This window comes from Thalassophryne amazonica, chromosome 5 (assembly GCF_902500255.1).
Source record: "Thalassophryne amazonica chromosome 5, fThaAma1.1, whole genome shotgun sequence".
NCBI lineage: Eukaryota > Metazoa > Chordata > Actinopteri > Batrachoidiformes > Batrachoididae > Thalassophryne > Thalassophryne amazonica.
In genome coordinates, this window is record NC_047107.1 from 99,614,900 (window position 1) to 99,635,188 (window position 20,289).

The window sequence follows — 20,289 nt, forward strand, 5'->3', positions numbered from 1 at the left end:
GCAGTGCCTTTAATACCTATGACATGCTCTAATCTCTGTAATAAAATTTTATGGTCAACAGTATCAAAAGCAGCACTGAGGTCCACAGAACAAGCACAGAGATAAGTCCACTGTCCGAAGCCATAAGAAGATCATTTGTAACCTTCACTAATGCTGTTTCTGTAATATGATGAATTCTAAAACATGACTGAAACTCTTCATATAGACCATTCCTCTGCAGGTGATCAGTTAGCTGTTTTACAACTACCCTCTCAAGAATCTTTGAGAGAAAAGGAAGGTTGGAGATTGGCCTATAATTAGCTAAGATAGCTGGGTCAAGTGATGGCTTTTTAAGTAATGGTTTAATTACTGCCACCTTAAAGGCCTGTGGTACATAACCAACTAACAAAGATAGATTGATCATATTTAAGATTGAAGCATTAAATAATGGTAGGACTTCCTTGAGCAGCCTGGCAGGAATGGGGTCTAATAAGCATGTTGATGGTTTGGATGAAGTAACTAATGAAAATAACTCAGGCAGAACAATCGGAGAGAAAGAGTCTAACCAAATACCGGCATCACTGAAAGCAGCCAAAGATAACGATACATCTTTGGGATGGTTATGAGTAATTTTTTCTCTAATAGTCAAAATTTTGTTAGCAAAGAAAGTCATGAAGTCATCACTAGTTAAAGTTAATGGAATACTCAGCTCAATAGAGCTCTGACTCTTTGTCAGCCTGGCTACAGTGCTGAAAAGAAACCTGGTGTTGTTCTTATTTTCTTCCATTAGTGATGAGTAGAAAGATGTCCTAGCTTCACGGAGGGCTTTCTTATAGAGCAACAAACTCTTTTTCCAGGCTAAGTGAAGATCTTCTAAATTAGTGAGACGCCATTTCCTCTCCAACTTACGGGTTATCTGCTTTAAGCTACGAGTTTGTGAGTTATACCACGGAGTCAGACACTTCTGATTTAAAGCTCTCTTTTTCAGAGGAGCTACAGCATCCAAAGTTGTCTTCAATGAGGATGTAAAACTATTGACGAGATACTCTAGCTCCCTTAGAGAGTTTAGGTAGCTACTCTGCTCTGTGTTGGTATATGACATTAAAGAACATAAAGAAGGAATCATATCCTTAAACCTAGTTACAGCGCTTTCTGAAAGACTTCTAGTGTAATGAAACTTATTCCCCACTGCAGGGTAGTCCATCAGGGTAAATGTAAATGTTATTAAAAATGATCAGACAGAAGGGAGTTTTCAGGGAATACTGTTAAGTCTTCTATTTCCATACCATAAGTCAGAACAAGATCTAAAATATGATTAAAGTGGTGGGTGGACTCATTTACTTTTTGAGCAAAGCCGATAGAGTCTAATAATAGATTAAATGCAGTGTTGAGGCTGTCATTCTCAGCATCTGTGTGGATGTTAAAATCGCCCACTATAATTATCTTATCTGAGCTAAGCACTAAGTCAGACAAAAGGTCTGAAAATTCACAGAGAAACTCACAGTAACGACCAGGTGGACGATAGATAATAACAAATAAAACTTGTTTTTGGGACTTCCAATTTGGATGGACAAGACTAAGAGACAAGCTTTCAAATGAATTAAAGCTCTGTCTAGGTTTTTGATTAATTAATAAGCTGGAATGGAAGATTGCTGCTAATCCTCCGCCCCGGCCCGTGCTACGAGCATTCTGACAGTTAGTGTGACTCGGGGGTGTTGACTCATTTAAACTAACATATTCATCCTGCTGTAACCAAGTTTCTGTTAGGCAGAATAAATCAATACGTTGATCAATTATTATATAATTTACCAACAGGGACTTAGAAGAAAAGAGACCTAATGTTTAATAGACCACATTTAACTGTTTTAGTCTGTGGTGCAATTGAAGGTGCTATATTATTTTTTCTTTTTGAATTTTTATGCTTAAATAGATTTTTGCTAGTTATTGGTGGTCTGGGAGCAGGCACCGTCTCTACGGGGATGGGGTAATAAGGGGATGGCAGGGGGAGAGAAGCTGCAGAGAGGTGTATAAGACCACAGCTCTGCCTCCTGGTCCCAACGCTAGACAGTCACAGTTTGGAGGATCCAAAAAAATTGGCCAGATTTCTAGAAATGAGAGCTGCTCCCTCTAAAGTGGGATGGATGCCGTCTCTCCTAACAAGACCAGGTTTTCCCCAGAAGCTTTGCCAATTATCAATGAAGCCCACCTCATTTTTTGGACACCACTCAGACAGCCAGCAATTCAAGGAGAACATGCGGCTAAACATGTCACTCCCGGTCCGATTGGGGAGGGGCCCAGAGAAAACAACAGAGTCCGACATTGTTTTTGCAAAGTTACACACCGATTTAATGTTCATTTTAGTGACCTCCGATTGGCGTAACCGAGTGTCATTACTGCCGACGTGAATTACAATCTTACCAAATTTACGCTTAGCCTTGGCCAGCAATTTCAAATGTCCTTCGATGTCGCCTGCTCTGGCCCCCGGAAGACAACTGACAATGGTTGCTGGTGTCGCTAACTTCACATTTCTCAAAACAGAGTCGCCAATAACCAGAGTTTGATCCTCGGCGGGTGTGTCGTCGAGTTGGGAAAAACGGTTAGAGATGTGAACGGGTTGACGGTGTACACGGGGCTTCTGTTTAGGGCTACGCTTCCTCCTCACAGTCACCCAGTCAGCCTGCTTTCCCGACTGCACGGGAAAGCAGGCTGACTGTCAATGTCATGGATATAATAATCCTAGAACTTGAATGCTTGTGGTCTGGTCACATATTGCGGACTTTTAATCCATGATCGAAATGTAATCAGCATGCGCACTGCAAAAACTTTAAAATATGATGGGGGAGGAAGGAATGAAAGCAGAAAAGTGACCAGTCACAGCCCTTGCGGTCTCCGTCATGTAGCAGGTATGTCTCAGGTTATGGAGAGGGATTGCAGCAATGCAGAAGGCTCTGATCTAAAGCGGTTGCCTTTGGTTCACCAAACCCAGGGATATGTGTGAAACTTAACACCATATTACAGTGTAGGCAGCAAGCAGCATTTGGCTAATAATCGCCAGATTTGAATATTTGAACTTGCTCAGACCCTGCCTCATTAGGCACCGGGTCTGAGCATGGTTTGAGAAAAATAAGCGCCTAAGCTTTTAATTTAGGAAATGCGTTACCCACTTTCCTCAAATCAGCTAGTGTCAGCGCTGAACTTCATTTTGTTCCTCTGTTGTGACTGGGCATGTCCAGACTGATCTGTCCGGTACATGCAAGGGGTTTTTAATAGAAATGCATTGTGATGGGTGAGATGTTTTGTCCGATGTGAGTGGCAATCTACTGTACAAAATCCGCCATAGATGGTGATTATTATATGGAAAACCATAGAAAAACATTGGGAATTTTGCTTTTTCCGTTACGTCCGAGTTTCTGGTTTATATTTTGACAGTTTATGTGAGGTTTGATGTTACTCTGGTCACCTGTTTCTTGTCTCTTCAACTTTGTAAAACCTTTCTAAAAACCTTGTAACTGTTAATATGCAGTGGGTCACCCCTCTGAGTCTGGTCTGCTTGAGGTTTCTGCCACAACATCTTCTGAGGGAGTGTTTCCTTACCACTGTCGCCTATGTGCTTGCTCTAGGGGTTGGTAGAGTTCAACCTTACGGTTGTGAGGCACCTTGAGGCAGCTTTGTTGTGATTTGGTGCTATTTAACTGAAACAAATTGAAATTGAGTTGTACTGCGAATATATGCAGTGCATCCAGAAAGTATTCACAGTGCTTCACTTTTTCCATGTTTTTTATGTTACAGCCCTATTCCAAAATGGATGATTTTTTTCCCCCCCACAAAATTCTACACACAATACCACACAATGACAATGTGAAAAAAAAAATGTTTTTTGAGATTGAGATTTTGGAAACTTTATTAAGAAAAAACTTACAAACCACATGAACATTAGTATTCACAGCAATAGCAATGAAGTTCAAAATTGTGCTCAGTTGCATCCTGTTTCCACTGATCATCTGTGAGATGTTTCTATGTTTCTACAGCTTAATTGGAGTCCACCTGGGGTAAATTCAGTAGATTGGACATGATTTGAAAAGACACACACCTGTCTGCATATAAGGTCCCACAGTTTACAGTGTATGTCAGAGCACAAACCAAGCATGAAGTCAAAGGAACTGTCTGTAGACCTTCAAGACAGGATTGTCTTGAGTCACAAATTTGGGGAAGGGTCCAGAAAGGGTTTGCTGTTTTGAAAGCCCCAGTGAGCACAGTGGCCTCCACCATCCATAAAAGGAAGAAGTTTGGATCCACCAGGTCTCTTACATAAGCTGGCCACCTGTCTAAACTGAGAAATTACAGAGAAGGACATTAGTCAGGGAGGTGACCAAGAAACCAATGGTCACTTTGTTAGAGCTCTAGCATTCCTCTGTGGAGAGAGGAGGACCTTCCAGAAGGACAATCATCTCTGCAGCAATCCACCAATCAGATCTGTATGGTAGAGTGGCCAGACAGAAACCACTTCTCAGTAAAAGGCACATGGAAGCCCACCTGGAGTTTGCCAAAAGGCAAATAAAATTTGAAGAAACAAAATTCTCTGGTGTGATGAGACAAAGACTGAACTCTTTCATGTGAATGCCAGGCATCATGTTTGGAGGAAAACCATGCACTGTTCATCATCTAGCCAATACATCTCTACAGCGAAGCATGGTGGTGGCAGCATCATGCTGTGGGGGATGTTTTTCAGCAGCAGGAACTGGGGGACTAGTCAGGACTGAGGGAAAGATGAATGCAGCAATGTACAGAGACATCCTGAATGAAAACCTGCTCCAGAGCGTTCCTGACCTCAGACTGGGGTGACACTTCATCTTTCATCAGGACAATGACCCTAAGCACATAACCAAGATATCAAAGGATTGGTTTCAGGACAAGTCTGTGAATGTCCTTGAGTGGTCCAGCCAGAGCCCAGACCTGAATCCGACTGAACATCTCTGGAGAGATCCAAAAATATGCTGTGTACTGATGCTCCCCATCCAACCTGATGGAGCTTGAGAGGTGCTGCAAAGAGGAAGGAGCAAAACTGACCAAAGATATACTCAACAAAAATATAAACGCAACACTTTTGGTTTTGCTCCCATTTTGTATGAGATGAACTCAAAGATCTAAAACTTTTTCCACATACACAATATCACCATTTCCCTCAAATATTGTTCACAACCAGTCTAAATGTTGATAGTGAGCACTTCTCCTTTGCTGAGATAATCCATCCCACCTCACAGGTGTGCCATACCAAGATGCTGATTAGACACCATGATTAGTGCACAGGTGTGCCTTAGACTGCCCACAATAAAAGGCCACTCTGAAAGGTGCAGTTTTATCACACAGCACAATGCCACAGATGTCGCAAGATTTGAGGGAGCGTGCAGTTGGCATGCTGACAGCAGGAATGTCAACCAGAGCTGTTGCTCGTGTATTGAATGTTCATGTCTCTACCATAAGCCGTCTCCAAAGGCGTTTCAGAGAATTTGGCAGTACATCCAACCAGCCTCACAACCGCAGACCACGTGTAACCACACCAGCCCAGGACCTCCACATCCAGCATGTTCACCTCCAAGATCGTCTGAGACTAGCCACTCGGACAGCTGCTGAAACAATCGGTTGCATAACCAAAGAATTTCTGCACAAACTGTCAGAAACCATCTCAAGGAAGCTCATCTGCATGCTCGTCGTCCTCATCGGGGTCTCGACCTGACTCCAGTTTGTCGTCGTAACCGACTTGAGTGGGCAAATGCTCACATTCGCTGGCATTTGGCACGTTGGAGAGGTGTTCTCTTCACGGATGATGCGAAGGAGATGTGTTGCACTGCATGAGGCAAATGGTGGTCACACCAGATACTGACTGGTATCCCCCCCCCAATAAAACAAAACTGCACCTTTCAGAGTGGCCTTTTATTGTGGGCAGTCTAAGGCACAACTGTGCACTAATCATGGTGTCTAATCAGCATCTTGGTATGGCACACCTGTGAGGTGGGATGGATTATCTCAGCAAAGGAGAAGTGCTCACTATCACAGATTTCGACTGGTTTGTGAACAATATTTGAGGGAAATGGTGATATTGTGTATGTGGAAAAAGTTTTAGATCTTTGAGTTCATCTCATACAAAATGGGAGCCAAACCAAAAGTGTTGCGTTTATATTTTTGTTGAGTATAGATGCAAAAAGCTTATGACATCATATCCAAGAAGACTTGAGACTGTACTTGCTGCCAAAGGTACATCAACAAAGTATCGAGCAAAGGGTGTGAATATTTTTTTTCATGTTTAATAAAGTTGCAAAAGTTAAAAAAAAAATCTTTATGTTGTCATTATGGGATGTTGTGAGTAGAATTTTGAGTGAAAAAATAAATTTACTTCATTTTGGAAAAAGGCTGTAACATAACAAAATGTGGAAAAAGTGAAGCGCTGTCAATACTTTCTGGATACACTGTATATGAATCTGTGTTTTGTGTGTGCGGGTGGGTACAAGTAATTTTAGTTACTTGCTTAATTTTTTTAATTACTATTTTAAATTACCTGTCTTTTTTGTCATTTTTTTGGCTTGTCATCATCGTTGTCATTGTTGCAGACCAGGTAGCCCCTTAGGTAAAGAGCTGATCTGCCAATATATAGTCTTGGGTTCAAATCACACTCACACTGTCTGTCTGTGTCCTTGGACGAGACATGTGATCTTCATTGTCTCAGTCCAATCCAGTCATCATGTCTTTATGCAACTGCTTCATTGGAATGGAACGGAACCTACCCTGCGGGCTATGTTCTCGACGCCTAGGAGACAAGGCTGGTCGCATGCTTTTCGCCTTGCTCTGTGGAGGACGTCGAGGATTTATTCATATTTGGTTTCATAGTAGGAGGGCTGGTACTTATTGGCTTTTGTGCTGCCCTGACCTACCGGAAGAAGATTGGCAAGATGGCTGCCACCAAAACAATGACCCCTCGCTTGTCCGTCATGATTAATGAGTCGGGCAAGGTGATGCATTCTCAGACTGCGTTAACCCTTGAACTCTGACGCAAATTGGATAACATCTCAGAGCAAATGCGCACCTTGCAGGAGAAGGTGAAGATTTCAGAGGCCGGGAATTTTTCACAATTGGATTTGGTTTGTTCATGTGAAGCTGGAAAAGTGTTTTTCACTGCTCAACCACAATACGGCAGGCTTATCAGCCTCTCAAGGATAAAATGCCCATTGTTTTTCCTCCAGAAGAATTTCTACTGCCTTGGAAGATTGGCTGCCTCCTTATCTCTCTCACTCCAGTACACAAGGACAGACAGACACACACGGACAAAAACTGAAGCATGCTCCACTTCCCTCCTACCTCCCATCTGCCTCCATCACACACCCCATCTCGGCCACCGCTCAAGCCACCCTTCTCCCCTCTGGGGGCTGCGCGGTTTTAGCTGCAGCAGGTCCATGTTCCCCCAAGCTAGCAGCGGCGTGACTCCTGTTGCAGCGGCTACCACACACTCACATCGCCTCAATTTGGAAAATGGACTGTTTCAAGTTTAGTGCACATAAACAATGTCAAATGTACTTGTATATGTGTTGTCTTAATTCTGATGTGTGCTATTGTTACAGTAAACAAGTAATAGTTGTGGATTAATTGCTGTATCTTGTCTATGGAAATGTGAGTGTGGATGTAATCTCGCTGATGTTGCACTTGTAATGACAATGACAATAAAGCTCATCCATCCATCCATCACCTAACTGTTCACTTTGTGACAGAAAAGGACACTTGGGAGTGAGTACGTGTAGTCCACCCAACTGTAAACGGGTGCCGGCCTTGGTAGGGAATGTAGATCTTCAACAGGATACTGTCCTCTTGTCCTGTCTTGGGGGTTCGCTAGACTCATATCTGCTTCATGCTGTGGATCCTTGAGATGAGCACCAGCACCATTGGGCCTCAGGGCCCAGTGTTGCCACAGTTACTTTGAAAAAAGTAATCCAATTACTGATTACTGATTAATCCTTGAAAAAGTAACTTAGTTAGTTTACTGATTACTCAATTGTAAAAGTAACTAAGTTAGATTACTAGTTATTTTTTTAGTTACTTTCCCCAGCTGCCGACAACAACTCTCTGCCACTTCAGCATGACAATGATACTTGTTTGCCAAACTCACTTTATAGTCACCCTTTCTTGACTTCAATGAAAATAAATACTTTTTATAAAAAGTAAATAAAGACCTCTTTCTTGACCTCATATTTAACTGCTGACAGCACGGTAACAGTAAAACTAGCAATTTCTAACCTACATTGTTTATAAATGTAACTGTTAAATTCTTTCTAACATTTTTTCTAACATTTATATTCTTTCTAAACATTTTACTTGTCAAAATTATTATTATTATTATTATTATTATACGTAGTATTAGTAGGTTGTAGTAAAAAAAGGCTTCAAACTGGACCTTTAATCTAGGAGTGTTGTGGGGGGGGGGGGGGGGGGCACATCCTTGCCCCACACAGCCCCATTCCATCTGGATTCACCCCCTGCTTTGGCGTTTGAGCACAAAGAATGGATAACATTTATATATGCAGAAGAAACATGACCAGATTTACAGGTAAGAAAGTTTATTGTGTTTTCACATCATGTGGTCCTCAGTAAGAGAGTTTAGGTGCATTTGAGTGTAAAATAGTGTTAGTTGTTGACGCGTCGCGGAGGATCAGCTGTTTTTAGCGAGCAGATATGGAGCGGCTCAGCTCAGAATTCTAAATAAAGGAGAAAAAAAGCATAAAAATGTTTTTGTAAAGCTCAGTGCAGGTGTGCTGTTGTCACCGCGCTTTAAGAGGTGAGGACGAGTCATAGCTGCTGCAGAAAACTGCGGATGAAAAGCTCACGGCTCGCTTAAAGTGGGCAGTTCAGTTGAACCCCGACCTCCTGCCCACGGACCAAGTTTAATGCTGCTATCGACCCACGATGCAAAAATAATAGTAACGCACAGTGACTTGGAGAAGTAACTTTAATCTGATTACTGATCTGGAAAGGTTAGATTACTCTTTACTAAAAAAAGTGGTTAGATTAGAGTAACCGGCATCACTGTCAGGGCCAATATAGTATAGGACTCACTTCATTGTTGTTACTGTTTACTACTATTTAAAAATAAGTGTTCTTATGAAAAATCCTAAGCAAGTTCATTTTTTTTTTTAGCTTTCTGTATTCAACTACTCAGCTGAAGCTAAAGTAATTCATTTGTGGTGTGTGTGATGCAAAGCTAATTCTGTATATTAGTTGTAATAGTACAAGTGGAAGAAAATGAATGGAAGATGAAGTCAGACATCAAAGCAGCCAGTATGTCCTTCAATAAGTGTGTGGGCTTTTGATATGTGGATGCTACTTGTAATTGAACGTATAATTACTGAAGAAAGGAACCATATAAGCGTTGTTCAGTCAAGTCAGTATTGATGAGCTAAAGAAGCAAATGCGTTTGTCTCCGTAGAAATGTCTATCTTCCACAATGAAATACCAGAAGGATTCTGTGTATGAATTACAGTGGATAACGTGTGACTGCAAATTATGACTGTGTATGTGAATTTACATCGCCCTGAATATGTGTGCACCTACTGTATATACCCTTATGCATTTGATGCAGATTATCTTTGTGCTACCCTTCGGGGTGAGACAGCTTTGCCATTCATTTTGAAACCTAGAAGGGTGAAACATGCTGAGTCTGAGTGACCAGGAGGCCTGTAGCACCAGGAGGGTGTAAACAAGCTGACCTTTCCAGCAGTGATCACCCTTGAGGGGATGGCTTGGGCGTGTCGTTGAAGATAGCAGTGTGAGAAAATGGGAAGGAGAGAAGGTGTAAGGCAAGAGCTTGAGCACAATAGCAGTGACTCAGAAAAGGGAAACTCCAGCAGGGAAGAAAACATGGATGTGTATTTCTTTTGTACTTTACCTCAGCCAGAGGTACAATGCCCTGTATGTCTGCATTGCTGATGTAGAGATGCGACACTTTCTCTGTTTGTCTGGGAGTCGTTTGTGTTCCCGCTGGGTACTCAGTGTTCCAGTGAAGAGTCTGTGTTGGAACCAGGTTGATCACATTGTCCACTTCAAAGTCCAACTGCATCACCTCATATGATGGAGACTCGAGCCTGAAAAAGAGAAGAAGAGGGGCCATGCTGACATTTACAGTTTTTCTCACTTGCTAAACGCCATTCTCCGAACCAAATTCTCAGTGGGCCAAAGTCATTGTTTGAATCAAACACTCCTTTTGGCCAAGGACTAAACACTGTTCAGGCACTCAGACACAATTTGCAAAACTCATCTGCTCGATTTTGCTAAACCTTAAACACATTCCCAGTCACTAAACACATTTCAAACCGCAATACACTTATGTTGCAAAACTGTAAACACAGGCAACAAAATGTGAACACAACTCCAACACAGGTGTCAGCTTTTACACACGACTCACAACTGAACACACACGTTTCTAAAGATTGGGCAGGATAAAAGTTGGTCCAGAGTGCACAGGCGCCACATGTGCGTCCATCTACAGTGGACAGACACATACAGAGAGACACCGGAGAAGAGTTCATGTGAGAGATGGTGGACATGTTGTGTGGGCCGCCAGAAGAGGAGGTACTGCTGGCCCACCACCAGAGGGCGCCCTGCCTGAAGTGCGGGCTTCAGGCAAGAGAGGGTGCTGCCGCCACGGACACAGCCGGGGGTGACAGCTGTCACTCATTATCTCCTGACAGCTGTCACTCATTCATGCTTCATCATCTCACTCCATAAACCCGGACGTCATCTCCAACCTCATTGCCGAGATATCGTCAAAACCGTTCAGGTAGTATTCTCAGCCTTGAAAGTGAACTGTGTATCAGTCTGAACTCTTTTTTACAGCCGGTTTTCCGGTGGGTTCCATGTTCTGTGAGACCGGCGTTTGGTGTGTCCAGCAACGGCTCCGCTGCACACCTCTACCAGATAAGTGAGTAGACAGGAGCTGCACGAGTGTGTGTTAGAGGTGGAGGTGGCATTCCCACCGTTGTTGCTACTGGGTGTGCACACACCCATATCTTATTGTCTCTGCTCCCTGCCAGCAGTACCAGATCCGACCTTCGAAGACGGTGGCCACCTGGGGACTCGGGACTTGGCGGCTCCAGTACTCTCCGGGTTCGGTGGCGGAGGAAATCGTGTGGTTCCGGTTCATCTCAGGACAGACGTCTTCTATCCTCGAGCCTGCCCACACGTCACCCTTGTGATTGACTGTCTGTTAAATTTCACATTCCTCTGTGTTGTGCTCATCACAACAGTAAAGTGTTCATATTTGACTCTTTCATTGTCCGTTCATTTGCGCCCCCCTGTTGTGGGTCCGTGTCACTACACTTTCCCCAACAGGACAAGGAGGAAGGGGACGAGGAAGATCAAGAAAAATGATTATTGATGATATACGGGCAACTGGATAAGTAGCACTGTATCCTGTATACGGACCCGGTGCCACGAGGGGGCGTTTGGGGGAGACGCCCCTCATGTCATCAACCTCTCCCCCTCGGATGTTAGAGTTATCAAAAGATAAAAATAAAAAAGAAAGAAAAGAAATACTGGAAAATATAGCAAAATATTATTTATTCAATAATATCACGTATTTAACAAATAAACCAAATTAATTAACTAAAGTGATTAATTTTAAAACAAACGGATATGGCATGTCTGTGTTCAAGCAATTTGATAGGTTGAGGGTTGCGCTTGTCAGTGCGGCAGAGGGCAAGCTCGATTTATTCAAGCAGTGTCAAGGGCCTTTCACACTGCAAGCTTCAGCGTGACACTTTAACGCTTCCCAACGTGTCGTAATGCCAGGCCGGTGCGTTTCCAACGCATCGTGACGTCAGACGCGTCGCTTCAGAAGCGGCAAGGGGGCAGAGATTGCTGCCACGTCACACTCTGGCTGTTTCCACAACCTGAAAAAAGTTCAGCGATCGCCATCTTGAATTTGGGTCGACTGAACCTCAAAAAAACCTTTAAAAAACAGCAGTAGAATGATTCTCCCATCACCCTGCTGGGAGAAGCTTTTTTTTTTTAGCTACTTTTCGGTGTGACGCCGACCGAGGGAGGACTGACGACTTGGTGGGATATCGATCGAACCACGACAGCGGGCCGACCCGCACAGAGAAGACGGCATTCAGGCATCATTCCTGGGTAGACCGAGGCAGGCAGCCAGGGTGATGGAGCAAACCCACTCAGTCTGAAATCTCCCACTTTTTGGATATATGCGAAGTCCCAGTTTTCCCAACGGAGGTTAGTTCTGCAGCTTTATCGAGGTGAGGATAAAATAAAAGTAAAACATGACGTTTCTGCACTGCTGTGAAGGTTTATTGATCGGCTAAAGTTAGCTTAGCTTTTTAGCACAGTTGATCTGAGTGAACGCTTTAATTTGTAGATGGTTCAGTCTTTCTTATTTTTACCAAATAAAGCTACAGCTTTTTTCAGACACCACAAAAGCTCAACTTTAAATAACTTATTTTTTCGGGCGTTTTTTCCCATCTTTTTTTTTTTTTTTTCCTTTTTATATATAAACTGTTTAGTGTTTCTTTATATTTAAAGAAATATTTGTCCCAATCAGGAACATTTGCAGTGCAGACAACCAAACTTCCATTGATGAGCTAAACACCACGATGTCCAGTCGAAAGAAAACATCTCTGCTCTTCAAAATAGGACAAAAGTGTCTTCAGCAACACCACCAGAGTTCAAAGCTGCAGAAGAGACCTTCATCTGGTCCCGAGAATCCAGCATAACATCACCTGCTTCTAAATAAAAGGCTCTTTGAACAACAACTATTATTTTTTAAAAAGCTGTTTCATTTTATATTTTAACAATAAATAAACAGATAATTAAAAATGTCCACGAATCAAAGTCAAAAGACATTTGCACAGGTAGAAGCTCTCCACTTATTGTGCTCATATTCATATTTTAGAAATGACTCTGTCCTGATAACATTAAAGGCAATTACATATTTTGACAAAATTACAAGTTGAAATGACTACGAGGTCTGTCCATAAAGTATCGTACCTTTTTATTTTTATTTTTTAAACTATATGGATTTGATTCATATGTTTTCACGTCAGACAAGCTTGAACCCTTGTGTGCATGCGTGAGTTTTTCCACGCCTGACGGTGACATCAGTCCCCTGTGAGCACGCCTTGTGGAAGGAGTGGTCCCGCCCCGTCGTCGGATTTTCATTGTCTGCAAATGGCGGAATGAAAAGGACTTTTTTCCATCAGAATTTTTTCAGAAGCTGTTAGAGACTGGCACCTGGAAACCATTCGAAAAATTTATCTGGGTTTTGGTGAAAATTGTACGGGCTTCACAGAGAATAAGGTCTGTTAGTACAGCTTTAAGGACCCCTTTAAGGACGCTCAGCGTGCCGCGCTCCGAGCTGCGACGACGAGGCAGAAAACGCCAGATCATTTCTAAGCTGATGGCTCTGTGGATACGAGACCGTCATGTGCTCTTTCTCTGGTTATCACAAGAGCTGGACATCAGCCATTTTCCAGCAGATTTCACTTATAACAAGAGATTTTGTCATGGAAAGCTGCGCGGAGGCTTCACGCGTCATGACCGATTCGCTTTGGAAGCGAGACAAAGAACACCTCCGTTTCAGCGTGTCAGAGGACAAGTCGTCGCAGCTCGGAGCGCGGCGCGCTGAGTGTCCTTAAAGGGGTCCTTAAAGCTGTACTAACAGACCTTATTCTCTGTGAAGCCCGTAAAAATTTCACCAAAAGCTAGATAAATTTTTCGAATGGTTTCCAGGTGCCAGTCTCTAACAGCTTCTGAAAAAATTCTGATGGAAAAAAGTCCTTTTCATTCCGCCATTTCCAGACAATGAAAATCCGACGACGGGGTGGGACCACTCCTTCCACAAGGCGTGCTCACAGGCGAATGACGTCACCGACAGGCGTGGAAAAACTCACGCATGCGCACAAGGGTTCAAGCTTGTCTGACATGAAAACATATGAATCAAATCCATATAGTTTAAAAAAAAATAAAAAGGTATGATACTTTATGGACCTCGTACATAAAAAAAAACATCATGAGGTTTATGTCACAGAAATCCTACTTTACAATCACACTGCAGTCATTGTTAAATTATTTCCTGTTGCATTTATAATAAACATTTGTATTTATTTAGTGTTTTTCTGGTTGAAATGAGATATAAATAATCTACCAGACTTAAAAAATGTACAAGCTTCCATGTTATTTTATTTGTCTAAAAATAAATGTCCAAGGTTCCTTATGTTAAACAAGAAATTATCTAATCTGAAATAACAGGTGGTTTTAATTTACAGATGAAAGGTTTCTAAAGAACCATTTATTAATTTATTTAGCTGTTTTAATTACAAGTGTTCTAAACTTTTTTTAACAGTAATCAGAAATTTTGAGGTAACAAACAACAACAACAACAAAAAATATTTCCAATGATTTTTCTTCAGAAAACTGCTCTATAAATGAGCAGTCCTGTCACACGTTAATGTTTTGATGCACCTCATCTCGACAGAACACCGGCTCTGTGTGGTATGCAGGAGATCACTTGACCGAGGGTCTATACATTCAAATAATAATTTAAAAAATACTGTCATCACTCTTTACTCTTACTCAGTCAGTCTCTTACGATGGTGTAGCCTAAATACACGAGTGCACCCAATTCATTATGCACGCTCAGAGGCACGTCCCCTCTGGTGTGCACTTTTTTTGGGGGGGGGGGGGGGGGTCCCTGCCCCATATGATAAACTCATCGACCCCTTAATATTTTTTTTCTGGCGCCGGGTCTGCCTGTATATGTCATAGTTTTGGACAATGTGGGCATTCACCGTGTTGTCCTGATACTTGCATGGTTCTCCAACAACCAGCACTTAAAAAAAGTTCCCTTTCCACCTTACAGCCCCTTTCTGAATCCAATAAATGAGGTTTTCTGGCAGTGGAAAGTCCATGACCAACAGCCCTACATCAGGCCAACTTTATTGAAGGTAATGGAACTGGCCTGTCATGATATGACTGGAGTCTTGTCAAGGCTGGGATCGGCACAGCAGACAGATTTTCCCCTGCATCTAGAAAGTATTCATAGTGCTTCACATTGTCCACATTTTATATTATAGCCTTATTTGTAAAGTGTAGTAAATTAATTTTTTCCCTCACAATTCTACTCATGACACCGGATGATGACATGAAAAAAAGGTTTGTTTTTTTAAATGTTGGCAAGCTTATTAAAAATAAAACACTAAGAAATCACGTGTGTGTAAGTATTCACACCCTTTGCTCAATACTTTGTTGACACACCTCTGTCAGCACTAACAGTCTCAGGTCTTCTTGAATATGATCCTACAGGCTTGGCACACCTATATTTGCAGATTTGCCCATTCCTCTTTGCAGCACTTCTCTAGCTCCATCAGGTTGGATGGCGAGCGTTGATGCACAGCCATTTTCAGATCTCTCCTGAGGTGTCCAATCAGATTCAGGTCTGGGCTCTGGCTGGGCCACACAAGGACATTCACAGAGTTGTCCTGAAGCCACTCCTTTGATTGTCCTGCTGAAAGATGAACCATCACCCTAGTCTGAGTTCAACAGCGCTCTGGAAAAGGTTCATCTTTCATTCATTCGTCTTTTCATCTTGCATTCATCTTTCCCTCAACCTGACTAGTTTCCCAGTTTCTGCCGCTGAAAAACATTCCCACAGCATGATGCTGCCACCACCATGCTTCACTGTAAATGGTGCCTGGTTTCCTCCAAACATAACACCTGGCATTCATGATGCCAAAGCGTTCCATCTTTGTCTCATTAGACCAGAGAAATTTGTTTCTCATGGTCTGAGAGTCCTTCAGGTGCCTTTTGGCAAACTCCAGGTGGGCTGCCATGTGCCTTTTACTAAGGAATGGCTTTCATCTGGCCACTCTACCATACAGGCCTGACTATCGGGTTCTTGCTCACCTCCATGACTAAGGCCCTTCATCCCTGGCAAAGGCTGTGAATACTTATGTACATATGATTTGTTAGTTTTATTTATTTATTTATAGATTTGCAAACATCTAACTTTTTCTACATTGTCATTATGGGGTATTGTGCGTAGAATTTTGTGTAAAAATATGTCATCCATTTTGGAATAAGGCTGTAATGTAAAATGTGGAAAAAGTGAAACACAGTGAATACTTTCTGGATGCACTGTAACGATATAAATATCCTCAAGTTATAGACAGTATGGGCTTCTGGTTCTGTTGAAAAATACAAGATCACAGTCACTCACTGAAGTAACCAGAAAGCTAGTTAAAAATTTAAATGTTGTCTACAAATGGTCATTGTAATCTCTGTAACCTGATGTTTGTCGTTGTTGTTGTTGGTTACTGTGTGTGTTTTGGGGGGTGTCAATGGTGGCAAGGGGTGCCAATACACAGGGGTGCTTACCCCTAAAGGTTTGGGAACCACTGATGTAGTCTCACAACATTATTCATTTAAGATATTCCAATATTAGAACCATAAAAGGGAAATATTCAAGAATCAGAAAGCTCACTTTGGGTGATCTGCATGGGGAGCATCGTGGAGATTAAGGCTGACAACACCACCACCTCCCTTGGGTATGTGGAAGTACATGAAGCAGATAAGCTGTCGTCTGATCCATCTGGGTGACACCCACTGGAGTGCAAATCCATATTCCACACTAAAAAACCACTTATGGCATATAATATGTTGCTTACCCTTGAACATCTCCTATGAGAGACAATGAAGATAAGAAAAGGTAATCCTTTATTGTCCCACAGTGAAGAAATTTGCATTGTTGCAACAGCAAAGTGACAACAAAGTATGGGGGGGGAGTACCACACTTTGGATACTTGTGAGACATGATTAAGACTTAAGCTCATATTATATTACACATACAAAGACACAGTTATTGCACACAATAATTAATAGTCATATACTTTAAAAAGCTTGATGTGATGAGATGTTTTTTTTTTCAATCTATATTCATCTCAAACTGTTACTTCCTTTTTCAGTGATTAAGTCTTTTTCCCCCCCATTTACTAGTTTTAGCATATCCCTCTTTCCACCATTTGGGCTGACAATTACAGACTTTCATCTGTGTTTCTCTGACATCAGTCTTTGATTACTATTAAAATAAAGTTATGTTTTGGTGTTGTCATTCCCAGTGCACGTGTGAAGTATATAGGTTGGGCATACAGCCTTACTCAGTAACTTTGGTGCATTATTTATGGTAATTCACTTTTTATGAATGTGCACTGATGTACACACATGGAATTGACCATGTTTATACAGATAATTTATGCAAGCCATTGAGCTCACTGAACCAAAAATGCATGACACAGATAAATTACATTTTACAAAAAATGTTCTTGCATGACATTACACACACATTTTACACAGCATAATATGGTGAAAGCATAATATTTCATGTAATCTTACAAATGGTGGTACAACCACCAAATTTGGCAGAAATACTCCTTAGATATTACTCTTTTGAAAATACCCATGAGACACAAATATGCACACACCAGCCAAAATAATGATGATGGAAGCATCAAATCATATCTTGTTGACCATGTGATTCCAAATTTTGAGCTCCAGAGGCCATTTCCCAACTCAAGCAGCATTAATTCAGTATGCCGAGCACACAGCCTATCAAACAGGCCAGTTGACACTAGAGCAGCTGGCTCTGTGGAAAAGGAGTTGGACAATCAATATGTAGACCCCAGTCTGATTCTTGATCACATTACCTGTCTGCATCCTGGTAAAGATACTTTACTTTGGATTTTTATGCTATCTGTGTCATTGTAGTCCAACCAACTGTAAATGGCACTTGTGTTGTATGGCTGGGGGGGCCTGGCTGCTGGTTTGTTTGCCTTTTGTGTTTCCTCCCAGGTGGCGTGCATTTGGGACTGAGTGGCTGTGTTGCTGAGGCTGTTAGGACTTCACCCTGATCACCTGCGACTCGTCAGGACTCACAGCTGAGGTGCATCTGGAGGGATTGGAGTATGTTGGCATTTAAGACTGAAGTGCACAGTGTGCACTTGCCAGAGACTCGACCTTGTGACCAGACGGGTGAGATCGTCGTCTTGGGAGCCATCTCATCAGCAGCGGACGCTGAGAATGTCCAGGTTTGATGCACGGTCTGTGAAAGAGGAGAGGGTGAGGTCTCACGCTCGTCAGCACACTTCCTGAGGTACGTTGGATTTTGTGACTAACAGTTATACAGTCAGTAAATGTGGTGTCCCTCACACCTTATTGTATTGAGCTGTATGTTAGTCATGTATCAGCTTCCACTGCGGTGGTGATTTGTGAACGGGATGTTCCATGCCTGCAGGTTGGAAGCTGATCAGTAATCAAGCCAGGAAGTGTTTGCTGTTTGTACACCTTTAAGTGTTCTGTGTGTAGAGTGTGGACTCACATAATGGTTCCTTCTTTCACAGACTCGGTTGTTGCGGCCACCTGGGGGGTGTCGGCGGGGTCCTTGGGTCCGAAACAGCTTCTGGCTCCGGACCATTAGCGCTGCTGGGAGCGCACCACGCCAGACCGCACCTTTTATTATTATTATGATCACTGTTATGTATTAAATTCAGTTAGCCTTTGTACCGTGCTCTGCTTATTTCATACTGGGTCCTTCAAACGCTGGTCGGTTCTCCGAGCTGCGTCCGACACATAACAGTAGTCTCTGGCCAAACATCACGGACCCAGCGGTAGCAGAGACGGTAACGCGCCGGGAAGGCGGCAGCAGACGTTCAGTGGTTATCCGGATCAGTTGCGGGGCTCTCCGCCCGGAAGGTGCGTGTTTGAGAACCCATTACTGGATACTAATTTGTGCTCTCTTGCAGCCGTGTCCTGTGTTTGTGCCTTATCCGTGGGTCGTGGTGGAGTGTGACTGGCGACAGCTTCGCGTCACACTCCGACCGGATAAGAGGCTTAAACGGGAGCTGCAAGAGTGCGTTTGTAATGGGTTCACGCGCACGGCGGAGCTCTGTTAGCACGGGTCGCTGGGCTTCCTGTGCTACAGTCGTAGCCCCGTTTCCCCGGATAAAAGGTAACTACTGCGTCTGTTGTTTCAGCTCCGGCGTTATTTAGTTGAGCACATTTTGGTTGTGTTGCACACAGCTGCGCACGAAGATGCAGCTTGTTTGTTTTTTGTCACCAAAGGGGGTTTTTCATTTTTTAGCACTCTGGTTCCCCCTTGTGGTGACTGAATCACGGTACCGTCAAGCTCTTGAGTAGGAACAGGTGTGTTCCATTTGGTTGAGCTTGACGGTATAACTCACTGATTTGTTTTGTGTTGGTTCATTTTGTGTGGGTGTTTTTTGAGTGGGTTTTTGTGTGGGCTTTTGTTTTTTTTTGTTGTCCACTGTTTGTCTGGGGGGGTGATCCTGCAGCCTTTGTTACACAAAAACAAAGAGACGGGGACCCAAACAACTGTGTGTTGGTCTGTTTTTTTTTTCTTTTGTTTCTTTTTGTTTCCCCCCTCCCCGGGGTTAGATGGAACGGTCCCCTGGGGGGTGATGGGGTGGTATTTGGGTTTTTTTTTTCTTTTTGTTTTTTATGCCCTCTCTTCTCCTCTGACTCCAGCCGGGGGTGCCGTAGTGTCGGCATTGCTGGAGGGGTGCAGTTAGGTTGTACTGGGCGTTTCCCAGGTGGCCTCTGCACCCGGGAGGGGGGGGGGGGGGGGTTTGGGGTTTTTGTTTTGTTTTTTCCTCCCCCAGTTTCCACCCTCAGGGTTTGACTGTGGTGTCCTCTGGGGGGGAAAGGGCGTTAGGTCCATCTAGCCGTGGGCGGCCGGGGCTGGGTCCATTGGTCGTGTGGGGAGGCGTCTCCTGGGGTTGACGAGTGGTCCTCTGGGGGGCGCTGGTAGTCCCCGTGGGTGACGGTGGATCCCAGAGGGACCTCGGCCGTGGTTATTACTCCTGGAGCTGGCGGGTGGCCCTCTGGGGGGTGTTGGTCCCTGCGTGTCGTTTGGGGGAGGAGGGGGGGGTCTTTTGGCATTTTTGTTTGTGTGTTTACATGTGGGTTGTTTTTCTTTTCTCCCCTTCCCTGGGGTTTGATGGAACGGTCCTCTGGGGGGGGGGGGTGTTTTAGTATTTTTGTTTGTAGGTTTGGGTTGTTTTTCCTTTCTCCCCTTCCCTGGGGTTTGATGGGACGGTCCCCTGGGGAGGGGGGGGGGGATGTTTTGGTTGTTTTGTTTTTGACTAATCACACGTTTGGTTAAAGGCTGACCGCACAGGTGTAGGAACTCCTGGCCACACCTGTGCTAAGACTGTCAGAAACAAAGGCAAAGATGCAGCCAGTTCAACCAGTCTG

General features: G+C 43.3%; 1 protein-coding gene across 1 annotated transcript in view; it reads right to left on the reverse strand.

Moving 5' to 3' along the window:
* The window catches only part of si:dkey-215k6.1 (transmembrane protein 132D), a 685,562-nt gene that overhangs the window by 272,396 nt on the left and 392,877 nt on the right, over positions 1-20,289 (reverse strand). Inside the window, 1 exon segment of the mRNA XM_034170963.1 lies at positions 9,905-10,100. Coding sequence (XP_034026854.1) covers positions 9,905-10,100 — 196 coding nt within the window.